The 20,599-nt window shown below is 41.5% G+C and overlaps 2 protein-coding genes across 6 annotated transcripts in view; both read right to left on the bottom strand.

Annotated features, from left to right (window-relative positions):
- Positions 1-225, bottom strand: part of epb41l5 (erythrocyte membrane protein band 4.1 like 5) — a 45,408-nt gene extending 45,183 nt beyond the window's left edge. For all 5 annotated transcript variants that reach the window (XM_030080295.1, XM_030080299.1, XM_030080296.1 and 2 more), the window contains exon 1: positions 41-225. The gene's annotated coding sequence lies outside the window, so the exon portion shown is untranslated. The remainder of the gene's footprint in view (positions 1-40) is intronic.
- A 1,613-nt stretch (positions 226-1,838) lies between these two features.
- The window catches only part of ptpn4a (protein tyrosine phosphatase non-receptor type 4a), an 88,985-nt gene continuing 70,224 nt past the window's right edge, over positions 1,839-20,599 (bottom strand). Inside the window, exons 16-27 of the mRNA XM_030080164.1 lie at positions 18,741-18,900; positions 17,741-17,824; positions 17,433-17,489; positions 16,630-16,786; positions 15,549-15,715; positions 13,215-13,305; positions 12,914-12,975; positions 11,092-11,238; positions 10,174-10,302; positions 7,724-7,872; positions 6,777-6,912; positions 1,839-6,370 (exon numbers count right to left, since the gene is read on the bottom strand). Of these exons, the coding sequence (XP_029936024.1) occupies positions 5,990-6,370; positions 6,777-6,912; positions 7,724-7,872; positions 10,174-10,302; positions 11,092-11,238; positions 12,914-12,975; positions 13,215-13,305; positions 15,549-15,715; positions 16,630-16,786; positions 17,433-17,489; positions 17,741-17,824; positions 18,741-18,900 (1,720 nt within the window). The 3' untranslated portion in view covers positions 1,839-5,989. The remainder of the gene's footprint in view (positions 6,371-6,776; positions 6,913-7,723; positions 7,873-10,173; positions 10,303-11,091; positions 11,239-12,913; positions 12,976-13,214; positions 13,306-15,548; positions 15,716-16,629; positions 16,787-17,432; positions 17,490-17,740; positions 17,825-18,740; positions 18,901-20,599) is intronic.

The following is a 20,599-nucleotide window of genomic DNA, read 5'->3' as shown; positions in this document are numbered from 1 at the left end:
GCCACTTGTGGATCCCAACAAGTCCGAGAGCGATACTTACACACAAAGCACTCGCACAAGTTCACAGTGGAAGTACGTCCGCTTGCATTGTACACGGTCAAAAAGCGACCTCGTCTACTCCCATGCTTCAGGAACTTGCCGTGTGTTTTTTTTTTCCCCCCACCTCGCTACTTGTGCGGGATGGTTTTCTCTCCCAAGCCCCAACAAAAACTGGGAGGCAAGACTCCAGTCAGGATGTGACGTCAGGATAAATCCCTAACAACACTTAATTAGCATTTTTAAAGGGACAACCGGTCTTCTGCTTTTCTTTTCGTCTAAGTGAAAAATGTAACCTCATATAAACTCAATAACATTACAGTAAGTTGTTGATATTAAATGCTTAATGTTATATCTTACCTTTATAGCAGGTAGGGCCTATTGTTTATTATTATAAGGACAGAAGAAAGTAGAATAGTATTTACTGATGTATCTAAAGTAAACTATAGCAAATTTAGAAATAAGCACCCACAGATAGTTTTGCCCTCTTCTTTTCATTAATTTTCTGGATTTTAACTTTGGTCACTGGTCTTTCAGCTTCATTTTACAGCAGCGCCACCCTCTGGTTAGTTGGGGAGTCATTATTACAGCATCCGGCTCAGTTGCACCATGCCTCATTTTAGTCAGCTTAAAATCACAAGGCTCAGCATATGATGGAGCCTAATTTGCCTCATTTGATCATCCATGCAGGTGAAACCAAGGTTCATATGGGATTCATTTGGAGGAGCAAGGTGGCTTAATGGAGGCTGCCATTCAAACCTGTGTGTGTGTGTAAGCAAGGTTTTGCACTGCTATACCTCGTCGTGTAGCTGATATATCACTGTGTGTGTGTGTGTGCTCTATCACACAAATTATGTCACCCTACTGCAGAAAGCCTATACTGGTATACAACACAACACAGATAATCTTGACTAACTATTTTTCATCTGCTGACTTGTCTGGAAAGGTAAGCTTTATTGAGATATTGTAGGCCTTGGTGATGTTTAGAAACAAACAAACAAAAGATGTACCAATTTCAATCATTAGGTGCTGAATTGAAAACTGTTCAAATGTGCTGGGGCCTGATCTAGGCACAGAGCAGTAGACATACGTGCCTTTGAGACTTTATTGCATGATGAAAATGTTTCTGAGAGTAATAGCTCAGATTACAGCCTCTGGCTTGACATTAACGCCAAAGGCTTGAGCCAAAGCACTTTACACTATTGTGTCATCTCACACGATCATCCATTTAAAAGGCTGGTTTAGTGTAAGACACTGTGAACCAAAATACAGAAATAATGCATGAGTAGAAAAAATAAAGAATTCATGCTCTAACCAATAGAATATTAAAAACATGATGTGGGGACTGTTTTTTTTTTTTTTTTTTTTTTTAAACTAGGGAACCACATTTACTCATGTTATTCTCACAACCCAAAAACTGATTTTTGTAGCCCACAAAAAATAGGAATAAAGGAAACTTTGACCAACCAACAAAGTACCACAGGAACCTTTGTATGTTGGTTTTGAACCTAACATTGCAGAGATTTAGGAGTTTTGCAACCTAATTATGACCAGTGGCTTCATTCTGAAAAAAATTAAAACAAATAAGTCAGAACCACTAAAACTTGATGAAGCCACCTAGTTTCTTAGTTTTCGAAAACTTGTTTTAACCCGAGTGACATCCTTCAGCACTGTGCTACGCTGTGGTGCCACACCTTCGCTCAGACCCGGGTTATTATCTCTCATCTCCTCACGCTTCATTAAATTGCCCGACCTCACTTTTGCGGTGTGGAAAAGCAAGGTGATCCGAGGCCACTTCTTCATGCTTTGACAGACAAGCTTTAATTGTTCACAATCAAGCTTATAGACATGTCCAAAGCACCGTAAAACCATGATACCAGAAAAAAACAAGCAACTGAGGACAAAGGTTTTTATGACACAGGTAGAGGAGTTAACCAAGGGTATATACGGTAAAACATTTCTCATTATTTTGTGTTTCATTATATATACACTCGCTTATAGATTAAGCTTAAAATAAAACAAACTTTTGAAATAGCATTTTTGAAATACACACCATTCGTGTCACATTAGAATCATCAACCCAAAAAAAAAGAAAAAGAAAAGAAAAATCCAAACAAAATAAAAAATAAAATGTTTCAACTCACAAATGATTTTCCCTTTTATTTTAAAGATTTTTTTTCATATACAACATTGTATTTACATGGTCTAGTATTATTTACACAAAAATTAACAAGTGGCACTGTGTAGTTAGAAGTTCTCTTTTCTTTTTCTTGATCCCTACAGGTGTCTTTTTTTAAAACAAAATAAAAATGATAAATTAAAAAAAAAAGAACAACTTATTGTAACACCACTTTATGTCTCTGACTTTTTTTTTTTCAGTAGCACTACCTGCCACCCAGCCTTCTACAAAGTGCTGTCCTTTCCCTACCCAGCTAGAACTGTTTCATCTTTACAAAAATACAACTCGGCTAACCCCAACCCTCCCTGTCCCCCGGTCCCTCCAAACTACCTTTGATCAGTACCCTAAACACACAGACAGTACCCATTATGTGTCGACAACACAACACTTTGAACATAGAGAGCTCAATGCTGGACATTTGTGGAGATGTTTCCGGATTCTTACTTGAGTTTTCATTACAGGGCCAACTTCTAATCACCTTATTTTACATTTTCAAGCTTTTTTTTTTGTTTTTTCGTAATTTGTAATTGATTCCCTTCTATTTCCCCTCCCCATCAAAAATCAAAAAAAGCTTTGTTATTATCTTGAACTTAATGATGCCTCGAGAGATTTGCTAGATGGAGGTCTCGTAAGCCATCAAGTGTTAATTAAGTTTGATTTGGCGGTTAAACAATGTTTGCTTGGCCCTGCTGAAGAATGCAAAAAAAAAAAAAAAAAAGAAAAAAGGACTGATGGAAAGAAACCTCCAGGCTCAAACTATGTTTCCTTCTTTTGATGATTAGTTCATACGTCTAGAGAATCGATGTGGTTTTAACTATCAATTAAAAGACCGAATCAATCAGTCAGTCTATCAATTCCTCACTGGTTAGCCTCAGTTGGCCCGTCTGCGTAAAGTGAGCTGTTGTTTGGTACGCTTACAGTACCCAGGGTGTTTTGCTCGGATGTGTCATTTGCCTCGAGGCCGTGTTGAAACTGAAAGTGGGATCCATGTATAATGGTGCAAAAGAGAGGCATTTGGGGGAAGAACAATTAAAAGAAAGGACTGCGGATGTTTGCGTGGGCTCTGCTGAAATGACTGATGTAGCCTGAGAGAAGGAGTTAGGGAGATTTGGGAGAATACTGAAATATGGCTCCAGAATATAAAGGGGGAGGGTGGGGGGGACAGAGGGAAGAGGGAGAGAGAGTCTCTAGGCTCTTCTTGATCCCGCCTCTCCATGCGCCAAAATGTATGATTCAGCTATTTGAAAGGGAGGTTTGAATTGTTCTTTCACAGACAAAGATTAAGCCCGGTTCTTAAGACAGACTAAAATATATATTTTTCAACTCTCAAAAAGCAGGCTGTGTCTGTGTCCTCTTCAGACTAAACTTCAGATCAGGTCAGGTATGTGGCTTTACAGCACGAGTCACAACCTTGGATTCCAGTTAATGGACAAGCAGGCTTAGACCAGACAGCTAACAAATTCTACCATAGAAATGACAGAGAGAGGGAGGGAGAGAGAGAGAGAGAGAGAGAGAGAGAGAGAGAGAGAGAGAGAGATAAAGACAGAAAACAGAAACACACACACACACACACACACACACACACACACACACACACACACACTGCAGTAGGTTTGTCCAGTAGAATGCATTGAAGGAGCCAATGACAGCAGGTACTAAAGCAGCCTAAGAGAAATATACCTGAAACTATGAAGAGGCTACACTCCATTTCAAACTGCTATGAAAAGTACAATGACAGCTTAGCCCGTAAATTGACGACAGTCACTCAACAAGCAATTTGATGCTGGATTTTGTGATTTAAAGTAACATCATCATCATCATCAAAAATCATCATCAGTTGTTCACTAATCACCCGATACAGATTATCATCTTGGTTTAAAAACAAAAATAAAACTAAAAACAGCATGTGCCTTGACACAATGAAATAAAAGGACATGATTATTGGTTGAGTGCTCTGTTTGTGCAGCTGGCTTGAATGCTCTACTGTTCTCCAGCAGACTCCGGGACTGGGAGAATAAAGAAACAGCTAAAGAGGTTGTTTTAAAGCCCCGCTCCAGTGATCTCCTCACCCCGCTGACACTTGAGGGAGGGGGATAAAACTTTCCAAGGAAAACTGATGACTAGCTCTGCTCTGAGTTTAATGCTGGGTCACATGATTACTCGCAAAAAAAGTGATGAAAATCTCCATTAGTCTCAATCCCAAATGTGTAAGATGGGGACATCTGGAGAGAAGAGACACCTGGGTTTGCTTCAGCTTACAGGAATTGGTTGTCAGTCCCACTGCAATAAATATCTGATGCAAAAAAAAAAAAGTGTTTGGGAGGTCAGCATTTGCGTTCCGTTCTCTCCATTCTTGACAAGTTTGAGGTCAGTTACATTTTCTCTGGCTGCTTAGCGATCTGGTGGGGTTGAACCCAGGTCTACGCTGCACACTTTTGTCATTTGCGACTTAATTGCAGGTTTGATTTATACACTGAGCTGATTGAAACTAAGAGAGAACTGAACTGAGCTGACCCCAGCCTTGTTTCTTAGCTTTATCGGCCGTGACGGCTTGGCAAAAAAATAATAATAAAAAAAAAAAGCTTAGATTGCAAGTCAGTGAGGCTGTGTGTCCACTGGGGGCCTCTCTTCACAGCACTGGCTGCTTTCTCTCCCGGTGAATGGACGTGCTGTTGAGTGTTACCCACAGCGCTCAGAGCTGAGAGTGAAATTTGTTTTCAGTCAATGCACTGAATGCTGAAAGTTTGAAAAGTTATTCTGTTATTCAAAAGCAAATCTGTAGTCATGCAGCACCAGTAGGAGCCTTGACTCACACGATCGCCGTGTGAAAGAGAAGCACCCAGTACACACAGGCCCTACAGATTGTAAACCAGTTGTGTTCTTCACCACGCCAATCGATGGCCACTTTACAACTTTATGTGTGTCGCTGAGCTCAAAAGCAAAGCACGAAGCAGGATAAAGCGACAAACTCGCCACAGCATTGAACAGGGTGAGACACAAAGTGCTTTCAACTGTCCATCCATCTGTCTGCACTGTCAGAAACTTAGACAAGAAAGCTACAAAAGATAAAAATTAACTACAATAAATTAAATCACCTTTTCCCCCACTAAAAGTAAAAGAAATAAAGAAGTAGTAGAAGAAGAGGAATCTCACTACTTGACTACCTAAGATTTAATCAGAGAAGCATGAAGCTAGACTTGTACAAACAAACATACAGCTTTTTTTTTTTTCGTTCAGTGGACAGGGTTTGACACAAACTAAAACACAATAAATACTCTGAGGAAAAAAAGATAAGGTATATCTCTTTATCAGCTAAAAGGACATTAAGTAAAAAAAAAAAAAAAAGAAAGAAAAAAAAAAAGGCAGGTCCGTCTGGCAGACTCACTTCGAAGGGGAGAGGGCGACCCTTAAAGGAAAAAAAAAATTCTATCCATCCATGTTGGCAGCCCCTCCCCTTCGTACTTATGGCACTACAGCAATTCCACATCCATGTTTTATTCTCTCGTACCTTTAATCTTTTCATTCTTTCTCTCTGTACTTTTTTGTTTACCCTGAACACACAATGTCCCCTAATGGTACCTATTCAACACAGCTGTATTTCTTTTTTTCTTTATTATTTGTCCATGATTTTCACGTTTTTGTTTGTTTGTTGGTCTGTCTTTTTGTTTTTGTTTTGTTTTTTTTTCATTTTTGTCAGCGTAAAGTGCAACAGTGCTTTTGTTCTCTCCTCTGGCTGCCTCCTGGTAACCCCTGACAACCCCCAAAGGTCAGCAGTCAAGGGTTCGCAGGCTCAGGGTCAGGGTTCAAGCTGGTCTCGCTGGCGACGCTGGTGGCGCTGGCAACGCTCGGCTCCTCCACCTCCTCCTCATCATCATCCTCACCCTCGTCCACTACCTCCCCCACGTCCAGCACCTCCACCTCTTCATCGTCATCATCGTCCTCTTCATCCAGACCTCCTTCTAGCAGCTCCGCCCCGGCCACCTCTTCTTGCTCCAGCATCACCGCCTCCTCTCCTTCTCCTGCCTTCTGCTGCTCTTTCTTCTCCTCTCTCTCCTCCTCCCTCTCTCTCTGCTGGTAGAGGGCCGTCTTGAGCGGTTTCACCAGGCCCTCCTCGTAGACCTTCAGGATGGCCTCGCACACAAAGCGGTACTGGCTCTGAGGGACAGAGAGACAGGAATGAGCTGATTGGTGAGAGCAGGCAAGCGGACAAATGGAGAAGTGTACATTTCTTCTAGTCTATTTAGAGGCCTTGATAACAGTTACAGTCTCAAAGGGCTTTACAGACCTACAGTTTATTGAAAATAAAACAACATGGACCCTAACAGTGGGCATGAAAATCTTTCCACAAAGCCCCAAAAGCCAAAAGAGGGGAAAAATAGGAGAAATCTCAGGAGGGATCACACAGAGACAGAAGTTCTTCAAGGCCAGCCAGAAGCACCGTGGGTGCCGAGTAAGCAATTACTGTATTAGCTCTAATGACATGAAATCTAATCAAAGCAAATTAAATCAAAAACAGATTATGGCAGATATGACAACCAAACAGATGAATAAGTATACGTACAGGTGTCTGTATCATCATGGCCCTCTGGTCTCTCATGGTCCTGACGATATCAAGAGGATAAACAGGCTGACCGCACTCCATTAGACACAAGGCCGTCTCCATGGTGATCAGCACCCCTGTTCTACCGATCCCCGCACTGAGGGAAAGTTTTGATAAGATATTAAAGACATTGTAAGATGGGGGCAAAACCAACATCAACTTAGAAAGAAAAAGAGATCTCTAGCAAAAGAGAGAGGTGGGACAGAAGACAGCAAGAGAGATAATGAGAGAACCTAAACGAGGTGAAACAACAATGACATAATCTCGACTATGAGAGCTAAATCAAACTGCACAAACAGCAACAAAATAGCACTGATGACAAATACAGCAAAACAGCAGTACTGAAGTTCCATTAACGTTTAAGTCAATTAGCTGAAGCGCACAGAAAAATACAATAAAACTCACAAAAATGGGAGCTCGGCTTTTCAAAGAACACAATTATGACTTTGCCACTTCATGATCACTTCATTAGAATGACAGAATGACAGTGAAAGAACTCTAACAGAATAAAAATAGATTAAGAGTATATCCCAGAGCATTATCCAAAATTAAAGGGTCATCCAGAACATCAAGAATCATCATTTTCAGGCTAAACAGGTGATTATGCTTATTGAAAACCACTACATCAATTACAGGCATGTACAAACAGCAATGACAGATACACAAACAAAAGGAGGGTGACCAAAAACAGGTAAATTAAATCTCATCCTAAACTGTAAATGTTAAGAACTGTCAGCTAATGGGAATGGCAATCTTATTTCCAAAAACATGTGTGCCAGTAGGTACAATACTTAGGTCTCAAAATGATTTGTCCATACAGTTTCTATTACCGAGACAATTTTATTGTACTTTTTTTGATTCTGATTTGTCTCCAGAGTATGAGCACGTGTGTGCCTCTGGCTCCGTACCTGCAGTGTACCACCATGGGCTGGTCCCGCCCGGCCCGTTTGCTCCGTACCAGAGCCACAAAGTCCAGGAAATCAGTGGAGTCATCAGGAACGCCATGGTCGGGCCAAGCCAGGTACTGGATCTGGGTCAGTTCTCTTTGCTGCTCACTCTGAAAACACACACACACATACACAAGGAGACATGAAGAATATAAATGACTGTGTAATTCATTAACATCTACTGCAATGGAAATAACCCATCTTTGGCAGAAAGGTTTCTGATATTTTTAGCCTGGGAAACAAACTGAGGATATTTATTCTCACCCTGAGACTCAGGCTCATTGAAACATGCTAGTGGGTCACCTACATGAAACACCCTGAAACACCCCACAGCCCAGTTTGGACCAGCAGTTAAGAGCCAACGTCTAATGAGACTATAAAAGATTAGAAATTATTGTAAAGCCCATGATTATATGCATAATGGCATAGATAACATCATAAAGTTATCATGTGGTTTGTTTGTTGAATAACAATAAGACAACACAAGTATTTCATGATGCTTTTGTTCCTTCTAGACCACAATCAAAATTCCTCAATTTACCAACCACCAACTACTGAAGACAATATTTCTATTAATTTCTGCAACAAAATGTTGCCTCAAAGCCACTAATTTCAAACAGTAACTAAAGATAATTTACATTTTCTCAGTAGACTAATTAATCAAAAGGGAACAAGGGGAGACACAAAAAGGAAAAAATAGGCAGGCGGTTGTTCTGAGGGAATATATACAAGCATTCACTGACAAGACAATAGAAACAACAAGCTTTTGAAACACAGACGCAGGCACAAATGTACATGCACACACACAGAAATACACAGAAAGCTTGCTTAACACAGAACCTCGACATCAACACACACACTACTGACCAATGCTTCATGTGTGACTCAGAGCCCCCGTGTTCCTCTTTAACATTCCCTCTCCGCATCGCCATGGTAACACATCTATCTCCATAGCAACCATCACAGGCAGAGGAGAATGCTAATTGCCTCCTCCCAGAGCCGTATATTTTAAAGGTCATGATGCACGGGCAACGCTCAGGGCTGTGATCAGGACAACGCAAAGAGCGGGATGTGACAGGGAGGGCGACGGGAAAACTGGCATTCCCGACGGAAATGAATGGGGAGTGTTGAAAAAAGCTGGAAGATCACTAGATATTGGCATTGGCATTGTAGATTGTAGAAGTAGGCGGTTTTACCCCCCAAAAAACAGTGAACAAAACTCAGCAGCACAGATTTTTGAAGATAAATTGTTTTTCTCTTCACAGCCAACTATTTTATCTGCACTGACCATCAACATACTAATTAATTTCGATGCTTACTGAAGCTAAAATTACCCACCTCCTTCGTCTTAGATGGTTGCCCATGTTTTAAGGACCATCGGTTTTATGGAGTGCAGTGAGACAAAAATGATCACCTCCTGACCCCTCTTATCTGACTTAAGTTGAGAGCTCATCTCAAACTCACAGTGTGATAACTACTTGGTAAGTGCCAGAGCCTTCTCCACCTCCGTGGCCCCCTGAGCCATTGATCTACATCGGTTGCAACATCAAGGAGGCCTGAAACTTTTGATGTCTGCAACGATTCAGAGGTTACTTCCAACTCATGTTACTTCCCCGAAATATATTTCCAGCAGAACAATATTGTGGCAAAAAGTTGCTGCAAGGAGAACCTACTGCTCCAGGTGCTTTAACCTCTACCATTTTGCATCCTGAGATGAATTAAAGCACCGAGTTGGAAGAATGCAATATGGCCATCAAAGGTGGCTGTGATATGCTGACACTCGGAGCATCAAATAGTTTCAGTGACACAATTTCTTTAAATGGAGGGTTCTTCTCTCACTACTTCTCATTCTCTCACCATTTTTTTTATTGTAGTATCTGTCTGTCATCATCTGTTTCTCTCTCTTTCTTCTTCTCCTTCTTCTTCTTCCCCTCTGTTTTGTCTGTCTCTCTCTCTCTCCCTGTTACAGCAGTGTGACTGACTGGGGTGGTTGGGTTGTCATGGCAGCCAGATCCCAATACGTGGCCCGCATGCAGCAGCGGGAGCCAGAAAAAGAACAGCCCACACCGGTCACTATGGCAACACACCTCCTCGGGGCTGCAGCGGCTCATCCTTTCCTTAGACACTGCTCCTCTCTCTTTGCTTCTACCCACTGTCTTTCTCTATGGCGCTCTCTCCTTCCTCTCTCGCTTCCTCTGGCAATCTCAACACACACTTTTTCACTTTTTCTTCATCACTTTTTCTCTCTCTTTTCCTCCCATCTCTCCCTCTCTCATTATCTCTGTCCCTCTTTCTCGTATGACATCAAGAGCTTGTGGGTGGCTGTGCGCATGAGTGTGCACATATGAAAGCATGTTGAATTTGTGGTAACTGTGTGTGCGTTTGTGTGATGCTAGGCCAAAGCCGGCTACCTGTGTGTGCATTAGGGTCATTTCCCGAACCAGGAAGGCAGCGTTGCCCTCTTCGGTGTGGCATGTCACTGTGAAGTCCCCGTAGGTGGCGCTGCTGTCTGGGTTAGGCCAGTACTGGTGACACTTCACCTAGAAACACAAAGAGTTAATCAGTTTACCTCAGAACATTCAGTTTTACCAAAAGCTGTTGCTGTTTATATCAGGTCAAGGTTAGGGAATTATCTTTGCTTGCCACTTCCTCACAGGGAGGTCAGTGACCAGCATCAACAGCTCCTGCATCTAGAAGGGATGCAGTGTCTTGTTCAAGGACACTTCAGCAAGCCATCAGTAAAATGGCATGGCTTGGAATGTTTATTCAAGAGAGCCCATGCGAAAGAACCAATGCAATAAGCTACAATGTATTTCATGCCTACAAATTCATTCAAACTGGGGACATTTTGACAGCGTTATTGTCTGTGTGTTTTGGTCCAACACTTATAGACTGTGTACAATCCTGAGGAATATTCACAATGATGACATGTAGCTCTTTCTAAATGCAATTAGAGAATTATGTAAGTCTTTAAAAAAATTACAGCTAAAGTGGAAAAATGCAGAACTTAACATTTTCACAGTAATGCAACTTTTACTTTGGTAGATACTGCTCCAATAAAGGATTCGGATGATCTGAAGGAAATGACTCCAGTGTTGTAAACTAGAGTTTGACTGACCGCCTCGGTTTACCAATATATCAGGCTCGGCTGCCATTTTTTTTTTCCACTACCGGGTATCAGTACGTGCACGTCTTCCCTCTCCAATATTAAAGACAAGAATAATGAATGAGTAATGAAAACCTATTTGATACACTTGCTGAGGTCCGTGTCTGCTTTTGCATGGAGTCTTCTGAAGAGAAACAGGAAACTGGCAACAGTTTCTACTTACCCGCCCCCTCTCGACCTGTGTGGTTAGCATGACCACCATAGATGAGCCCTGCTCCCAGGTCATTTGCCAGAAGTCAGGACATGTGTTGGGCAGCGGGCCCTGGCACGCTATGTAGCGGTTTATCAGACTGGAGGCTGGGATCTCCATCTACAGAGGGCAAATGGGGGGTTAAAGGGAGCAAGACAAAGAGGGTGGGGGAGAAAATGAAGCAAAAGGTGTGAAAGAGATGGAGAAAGAAAGAGACATGGAATGAGAGAGATATGATAACAGAATGTAGAGATACAAGGCCTCATGTCCCTTTATATATTGTTTTCCTTATGGTTTACAGCCAGAACAATGTGCTTTGTATGTTTCCAGCAGTTCAGAGAGCTGAAATTTCTCAGATTTCAGAAAGGTAAAAACACTCCAGCGCTAAGTAAGAGGCCACTCACACTGGCAAGTTTGATCCGCGCCCAAGCACGATTGCCCTTAAAATCCGGATTCTTTGACCAGTGTGATCGCTCCGTATCGTGCTTGAATACAGTACACTTCCCCCGCTCTGGCACGGTTGGAAGGGGTGTGCTTCTGCACGGTACGGGCGCGTACATGAGTACATGCACGGTCACGCACGCAGTGCGCGGATGTAAATCATGCAACTTTCCTCCTGCCTCTGCAAAATTGTTTAATGTGCGCAGCTTGATTACCGGCGAATGGCCGCGTTGCGCAATCAATAATCAACCATGTTGTCTGTGTGTCGCTGTCCGTTGTGCTGCTGCAACCGCGTATAAACAAAAGTCGGTTTATAATGAAAGTACAGCAGTCTGTGTGCGGAGATCCGGCAGACCTGGTGCTGGCCGGCACCGCGTCGGCACCGCGTCGGCACCGGCCGGCACTGGCCGCGGCACCGCGCGGTGTGCGGCCACCCGGTCACCCGGTCTGCCGGATCTGACAGGTGCCGCTCCGGCTGTCAGTTGGACCTTTCTGAAGAAGGAGGAAGTTACCTCCGAAACTGTCAAGGTAAATAAACATCCCATGTCTGATTAAAAGGAACAAAAACGTTTTTTAGTTAAAAGGAAGACATGATGTATTTGAATTACATTGATTTATAATGATGTCGGGCCATGCCTGTTGTGGTATTTCAACGATGACGTGCACACCGGGGGCAATCGTGCTTGGGCGCGTTTGGGAAAAAGGTAATGTGAGTGCAGGCCAGCTGGGGACTGGGGAGGGGGGATTTTGGCTTTAGCATGATACGGGCTCAAACTTGCCAATGTGAGTGGGCCCTAAAAAAGAGAGAGAGGGGGGATCACTGCACTTCAAAAATCACAGCCTCTTATCAACAGACTACCGCTTTCCCAAAACATTTGCTGAGTGCTGTTGGCTAAAAAAACATGCCTTCCTGACACACACCTTTAGTTTATCTCTATGTTTCAAAAAGTTTAAGCATCATTTTGCTAAACATTAACAGCTGTAGATACTTGCAAAATTATTCACTTATAAAGATCATCTGATTAGTTTATTCACCAGTATGATCAAAACAACAAAACAGCAAATCACTTTTGTGTTTCTTTTTTTTTTTTTTTTTTACAAGTGATAGGGTGGTTGGCAAAACTGAACACCCACCACGCTCAAAAGTTCAACCTGTGTTCACAGCTCACATCACTTAAGTTCAGCGTTTTTATTTATTTATTCATTCACTGCAATTGTTATGAATTGCTGAATGCCTACATATTGACTAAACCATTGATTTCATACTTTGCAAGAGAGTACATGGAATTGCAGATCAGGGAGAGAAAGAAAGACAGAAAAATGGAGGAGAAGAAAATTGGAGGGAGAGACTCACATTGATGTAATTTGCATTGATGTAGTCATCTGTGCTTTTCAGAATGACCCGCGTGGCATCATCTAGAAACAGAACAAGAGAAAGAGAGAGTGAAGAGAAGAGAAAGTCGGCATCAAAACAGATACAGAGGGGAATACAGACAGAAAAAGAGTGAACAGCAAGACAGACCATAATAGATAATGGAGGAGAGAAAGAGATCAAGAAGATGAGTGAAGGACAGAGAGAGTGGAGATGACAAAAGGTTAATACTGGGACATAACTGAACCAACAGTATTATTTTTTAGCCTGTGTGGCTACGTACAAGGAGAGATGTCTCTGTAGCGGTTTTTGGAAACGTTCTGAGGTAATTTGGCACACAGCATAGTCATTCCTGGCCTCTTCCTGTACAATTGCTGTAAGCAAAGGAACACAAAAAATAATTAGTGGTGTAAATACCATGTAGCAAGTTGTCATTGTAACCGAGAATTAGGTCTAAATTGTTCTGACTGACTGAGTTAAGTACTTCCACAGACACTTTGAATAGGATTTTCTAACAAACTACAGAGCGACATGCATCAAGTCAAAAACTGTATCTACAACTGAAGTCAAAGCAGAAGGCTATTTCATATCCTGAATTTGTTGTGGAAGGAAAGAGGGTTATCAATTTATCTAAACACCAACACATTTCTACACACACTACTATATATATATATATATGAATAAATAAATATGTGAATTGAATGTGTGTTTGCATGTACAACAGTGTGTATATGCGTGTGTTTTGTTTATATGAACATAGTGAAAGTGAACCCAATATGTCTGAGAACCCCTGCTGCTTGCACCTACACATACACATATGGTATTTCACTTTTATGTGCGTGCAAACACTCATAACTACACAAACCCAAACACACAAACAACTATGTACACTAACACCTACATCTAAAACACACAAATACACAAACACCTACACACACATCCACACAGTCTTGTTCATTGTGCTTACTGTAACTCATGTATTGCATATATCTCCAGGGTATTCATACGAGCTAGACTAATATTTAGGACTACAAGCAGAGTTGATACAATAACCAATTTAAGTGGCGTTTAAACGCAACAGCTCATTACATACAGTATAAAGCAACACACCACATGGGATGAAAATAACACCACTCTCTCTCTCTTTTACCCCAGTGTGTTTGTGAGAGCATGCACATTCTAATGTGCAGGCATTAGTGTGTGTGTTAGCATGTACTGTTACGAGCTTGTGATCATTAATGTGTGTGATGCAGTTGCTGGCATGTGTTGTGCACATTATTAACGGTTGTGTATATCTGTTTGCAGTCATTTATGTGAGTGTGTGTGTGTGTGTGTGTGTGTGTGTGTGTGTCTGTGTGACAGAGAGAGTGTGTGTTTGTTTAACATTCCTCTCCACTAATAACACAGCAGGACACTGAAACAGGAAACAGTTAAGTGCTGTTGATAAAAGACAGGAAGTCGTAAGAATGCGGAGGAGGAAATAATATGTCTTGAACAGTTCCCTCTTTTCTGTTTCTCTGTATGTCTCTGATACTCTTTTTCTCTCCACTTCAAGAGGCCAAAGCAAGAGCAAGAACAGATCATCTTCCTTCGCTGCCATCCTCACTGATACAGTGCAAAAGTGGTTATCCTCCTACGTCACCAGTAACAGGTGTGTTGTGCAACCAAGGTGTTCCACAGGGTTCAGTACTTGGCCCAATTATGTTCTTAATCAATATGCTGCTTGTTTGTTAAATCATCAGATATTACAACATCAACTTCACAAAAATTTGTCAGTTTTTATGCAGATGATATGCAATTGCACCAGCACAATTTCCAACCTCAACAACTGGCTGGACGACATCAACAAGACCTCCTTCCACCTCACAAACACAGAAAGACCAATGTGATCCCACTCCAAATCTGATGCTAATAAACTGATCTATACCTTAATCATATTGATTACAATACCAATACAATCCTCCCTCTGGTCCTGCAGCTGAATCCGTCAGCTGCCAGCAACTCAACCAGAGCAGAGCTGCCAGAGGACTCAACACAACCAACAAGTCAGTCTACATCATTCCCATACTTGACTGACTCCAATAGTTTCTTGTTCACTACAGGACAAATTTCAAAATCCTTTTCCTGAACTACAAGACCCTAAATGGCCTAAGCTCCACCTGCTGAAGTGATCTCATCACCACTGTAGTCCATCCTCACTTCCAGGTGCTGCCACCACGGCGTCAGAGGATAAGAGACTGAGCCTTCTACTCTTTTAACCCCGTAACACCTAAAACCGCCCCTTCCATTGACACTTATAGCAGCTGGCTGTATAACCCCTTTTGTTTTACCAGCAAGCCTTCCTAAAGTTTTTTTTTGTTGTTGTTATTTTTAATTAATCCACAAATACTTGGAGTTCTAGTGATATTGTTATTCAGCTTCTACCGGATCTCATCCATACAAATATACATTTTAATTTCTCAAAGACACTAAACCAACCTACCAATCAATCATTTAATCAAAAATGACTCATGTGTACATACACACAATTATACCAAACAGGTTACACCCATACTTACACCCATGGACACCGTATGCCTGTGTGTGTGTGTGTGTGTGTGTATCTATGTGTTCTCACATCAAACTGTGCTAGTATAGCTCCACTGGCGAGGCCTTCCTTCAGTGTGACCATGGAGTCCCTCCAAGCATGCTGGTCTAGCTGGGCAGGATCCTGCGGGGACTTCTCTGGGATGTACTGAAAATCTGGCTCCGAGTCCACCTTCTCCTCCACCACGTCATAGATGGCTAAATAAGACAAAGAATGTGTCATACAGTTCTTACTCATTAGTTCATGTATGTTGAGTGTGTGTGTGTACATATACATGATAGATACATATCTATATATCTATATCTATCTATATGTATAGACATAGATATAAATATAGATATATAGACATATATATAGATATGTAGATACAGATAGATATAGATAGATAATGGAAAACAAAGGTAGATAAGGTAGATAAAACGATAATTATAGTAGTTTATATCTATACAACTAAAAAAAAATTATATGCCTGTAGGAATGCTAAAAGAAACATAAAAAAATAGCAAATTCAAATAATGCAGCCTGACAGGCATTCAATATACTGATGCAATCATATATGTGCTTTGATGTAAGACGGGATAGAATACATAAATCCCTCTCTGACCTATTTAAAATACCAAGAATGTTAATGTTTCATCATCTTTCATCGCAACCCCCCCCATCCTTGATCCTGATCACAGGAAATGCTTTGCCTCTCCCTGTTGTACATGGTGACAAACCAGAGGCTGAGACGTACAGAAAGCCAGATGTGCAACTCCATGGGACTGAGCAACCAGAAGGCAACCAATCTTGACTCCAAGCTTGTGACTTGACATATTGTGGGTAATATAATAATATAGCATACACTGTGGGCAGTATGTAATTCACTAATACAATATATGGTCATGTCTGTGGTTAATTCTTAATTTCCCCAGTTGACAGTGTGATGGAGTCAAGGAGGATAGAGAAAGTTAGAGGTGCAACTCAGGTAGCAGGCAGAGTGGTCCTTTTTTTTTTTTTTCCAGAAATGCTGATGTTAGTAGCCCCTGAGTTGACTGTCTCACACTCTGTCTCTGATGGAGTGACACATCTTTTTTTCAAAGCTGAGATCTGACCAATGGCAGCAACTCACCATTAGGTCTGACCAATAGTATAAGTTCTCCAGAATGGCTCTCACAGCTGGCCTTGATGAACATGACCACCTGGTCATGGGTGTGGTCAGAGATGTCCCGCCCATTAATTAAAACCACCTGGTCCCCCTCATTAAGGCGAGGCACACAGAGGTCAGCCTGCAGGGAGAGAGAGAAAGAGAGGAAAGAGAGGAAAGAGAGCAGAGTGATAGAGAGAGAGAGAGAGACAGCTTCATCAGCATAATGATATTGGTGCACTCTTACCTGAATCAGCAAATTAAGCTGTCCCATTGGCCTAATATCAATACTTCAATAGCATGTGCTCAGACGTAATGAAAAGTCTCCAGCAGGATAAAAAATGCCTCCTGACATGAAAAGTCTGAAATGCAGCTATTGGTGAAACAAACAGGCACAGCACCTATTGCTGAGCAGAGGAATCTTGTCTATGCAGACTAAATGCCATGCTGTTTTATAGGGTGGAACCCACTGCAGTCTTCATCTGCTGACCTATTCTGAATCAGCTATTGAGGACAGATCATCAATATGCTGGTTTACCTGTGTACAACACCGAGAAATAAGCCTGTGTAGTCCACTTCCTGTTTTATTTACATGACTTATCATTATCAACTTGTGTGAGGACTTATACGATGGTCAATTAAGAAATAAGCAATACATCCATTCATCCCTGTGACTGTTTTTGTATAAGATTTGGCATGAAAAACTGTAAATGGAAAAGTACTCAGACTGGTTCACACTTTGACCACTTCAATGCACATTTTGACCACTTCGATGCACTTAGACTTACTGATGTTCCCGGAGCCACTCGAGACACGATGATGGGCATCTTCTGGTCAGCTCCACCCTGGAGACACGCAACCACACATCAAAACTTGATAAAAACTTGGGTTTGCCACTGAGAAAAAGTTTTGAGTTAAAAAAACACAAAAATAGTGCCGCATGATGGATAAAATGCACCATTTTTTATTTCTGTGAGGATAGGTTAATATTTCAGATGATGATGATTATGCTAAAATAAGAAGGGATTATGCACTTTATGGGGAAAAGAGGAAAAAAAAGAGCAGTTTAATTGTGTCTGACTAGCATCCCTCTCACCTTGACATTGAAGCCAAAGCGTCCGTGTTCATCAGGTCTCATCTTGATCAGGACAAGATTATCATGTGGGACTACTCCATTTAGCTGGAGGGTAGACAGACACAGATAAAATATGTTATAATATTGATACTGTAGGTTACATTGTGGTTCTTTGTATCCTGAGACAAAGTTTATACAGATTTAACCCTGAATCAAATACTTTGCACTGCAATAGTAATCATGTTGCATTCTCTAGGCATGCTGCAATACTAATTTAATGGCTGGTGTAACTTTTTCATTATCAAATTCAAGATGTTTGGAAAATGCTGCCATGCTAATGCTGGGCCTTGAGGGTAGGGATCCCTTACCTGATACAGTACATGTTACATTAGTATAGAGCGCTTTAAAAGAAGCCACTGTGTATTATAATGCAATGCAAATATTGTCAATCTAATTTTTTGATCATGATCAAATCACAGCCATTCTCCCATATCTTCTGTCTGTGTTTCTCTTCCCAGCATGCAGGAACACAGAATAGTTGTTATATCTACTGTCAAAGCACTGTGGCTGTGACTCTTACAGTGCTCAATATTTTTTGTTTTACAAGCTGATAATTTTGGAGTTTAAGCTGACTCTACTGTTGCACTCACTTGCACTTGGTATGAGCACCAATTAAACATCTAAAATGTTAAATTAAGCCAGGAGAGGCAATGAGTTAGTGTTTTGTTTTAAAAAAAAAAAAAAATCTTAGAGGTGCAAGTACAGCTCAATGCAATAACACATCGTGATAAAGTGAAAAGAATGTAAAAGTTGGATAGCTACATGACACATCAGCAGCTGAAAAAAAGCGATGATCGTCAGTTCCAACATTAATATTAAAATTAAGTGTGATGCGGTAGCAGGGGTTTTTTCTGGTTATTTTTCCATGAATGTGACTCAGCCAGTTCGCACAGAGGCTAAGAGCTGTCTTGTTTCGAAATCCGATGTGATGAGTGTTTCTGAGTAATTCTGCCGCACTGACCGTGGTCTTGTCAGTGTTGACGGGGACGTCGTACATCTCGTTGAGGTGGTTGTCCAGGAGGCTCTGCTGGGAGTGGGCCTGGATGATCTGGCTCAGGGTCTTCCTGCTCAGCTGCTTGGGGGGCAGAGCAGGGGGCTGACCATCCACCCCTTCTGGAGACCTGGGAGGAGAGGAGGGAGGGATGAGTTAAAAGAGAGCGAGAGAGAGAGAGAGCGAGAGAGAGAGAGAGAGAGAGGATTTAGAGTTGTTTTGCATAATTACACATGTTCAGTGCAGCAGAGTGATGATTATTTTGAGTTTGATGCAACGAGTAGTTTCATCCAAGCGATCTGATTGGGCAGAGGCATGCTCCAACACTGCTTATAATTCCCATAAATCTGTGCTTTACTCAATGGTACACCAACTGTTGTGGTAACCAGGGAGCCAGCTAACCATCTCTCTACTTTCTACTGTTATTTATTCCAATGTAGCTCATGTACATCACTTACTGGTAAACTTTTCAGTCAGTACACACTGGCCTTGTAAATGCTGCACCACTGTTGTAGACATCATCATGAAAGGTAGGGTTGTATGATATGATAAAATCATAATTCATTTTCCCTCAACAAACTACTAAAATTATGATGATATGACTTTTGCTGGGATCTGTACCAAACACAACACCAAACACAACCGCGGCACAACACTTCATTTATTGTGCGTTTTGTCAGATTTTATCAAAAAGATTCCAACTAATGTGATTTGGATATTACACATGGCCATACTGGATTATATTTCACCTTCTTGTTCAGCCCTAGCGTGTGTTCAGACCAAACACAAAGCGAGTTTTTAACGTGTGCGATTCCATACAAAGTCAATGTAAAACGAATAGACACAAATTCGTTGTGAATGACGCAAACACATAAAATTTGCATCATTCCCATAGTCGTGTCAGTTAAATTTCTCAACTTGAGCGAAAAAAGTCATGGCCGCATTTGTGTGAATCTGCTAACCTTCCTCTTCATGTACCCAACTGACAACATCCCTCTCAAATGTTATCACTATATATTGTAAATCTAAACAACATTACAAAAAGAACCTCAAAATTATTAAGGTGTGAGTTGTTACTGTTGGTGTTTAACAGGTGTTGTTGAGGACAGCAGGAAGGCAGCAACCTTGCTTTTCAGAGACATTGAAAATCTACACACACAGAAATAGAGAGAGTAGAGAGACAGGGAGTTAGCAAATGGTCTGGCTAGCTGAAGGTCTTCTTGTTTGACTTTTAAAGAGGTGGGGTTGGAGATAGAGAGACAACGACAGAGAGGCCAGAGAGAAAAAGATTGCAAGAGACAGAAACACAAGAGCTTTGTGTTACTCACAATGCATTAACCTCAATAAAAGGCTGCACGAAGAAGCAAACGTTTCCTCACATCACCCAGACAATAGAAAGCAATGTGTGTGAGTGTGTGCGTTGATACAACATGATCAGTCAGGTAGGGCTTTCAGTTAAAGCCACTCGTTTTACTCTGTGTGTGTGTGTGTGTGTGTGCGTGTGTGTCCAAGGCAGTCCTTAGGGAAGCAAGCACCAGTCAAAGCACATTGTCTTTGTTTTGGCTGTTACTGCTGGTGCCACTTTGTGTCTTAAACACACACACGCACACTACCATTTATTATGGGTCAGAATGAGGTCAGGCTTTCAGAAGGAGGGCAGAGCACAGCAGGCCTGAAATGTTCTGTCTTGATCAGACCGCACATCATATTACATTCATTTACCAACAGCACAGCACAGATGGGCGAAATGGATATTTCAGTGATGTTTAAAAAAATCATACTGGATTAGCCTATCACATCAAAACCCTGCAGATCCAAGGGTGTGGGGT

The sequence above is a fragment of the Myripristis murdjan genome, chromosome 21, assembly GCF_902150065.1.
Source record: "Myripristis murdjan chromosome 21, fMyrMur1.1, whole genome shotgun sequence".
NCBI classification, from domain to species: domain Eukaryota; kingdom Metazoa; phylum Chordata; class Actinopteri; order Holocentriformes; family Holocentridae; genus Myripristis; species Myripristis murdjan.
Note: the sequence above shows the minus strand (reverse complement) of the source record. Positions and strands in the feature narration are given on the sequence as shown.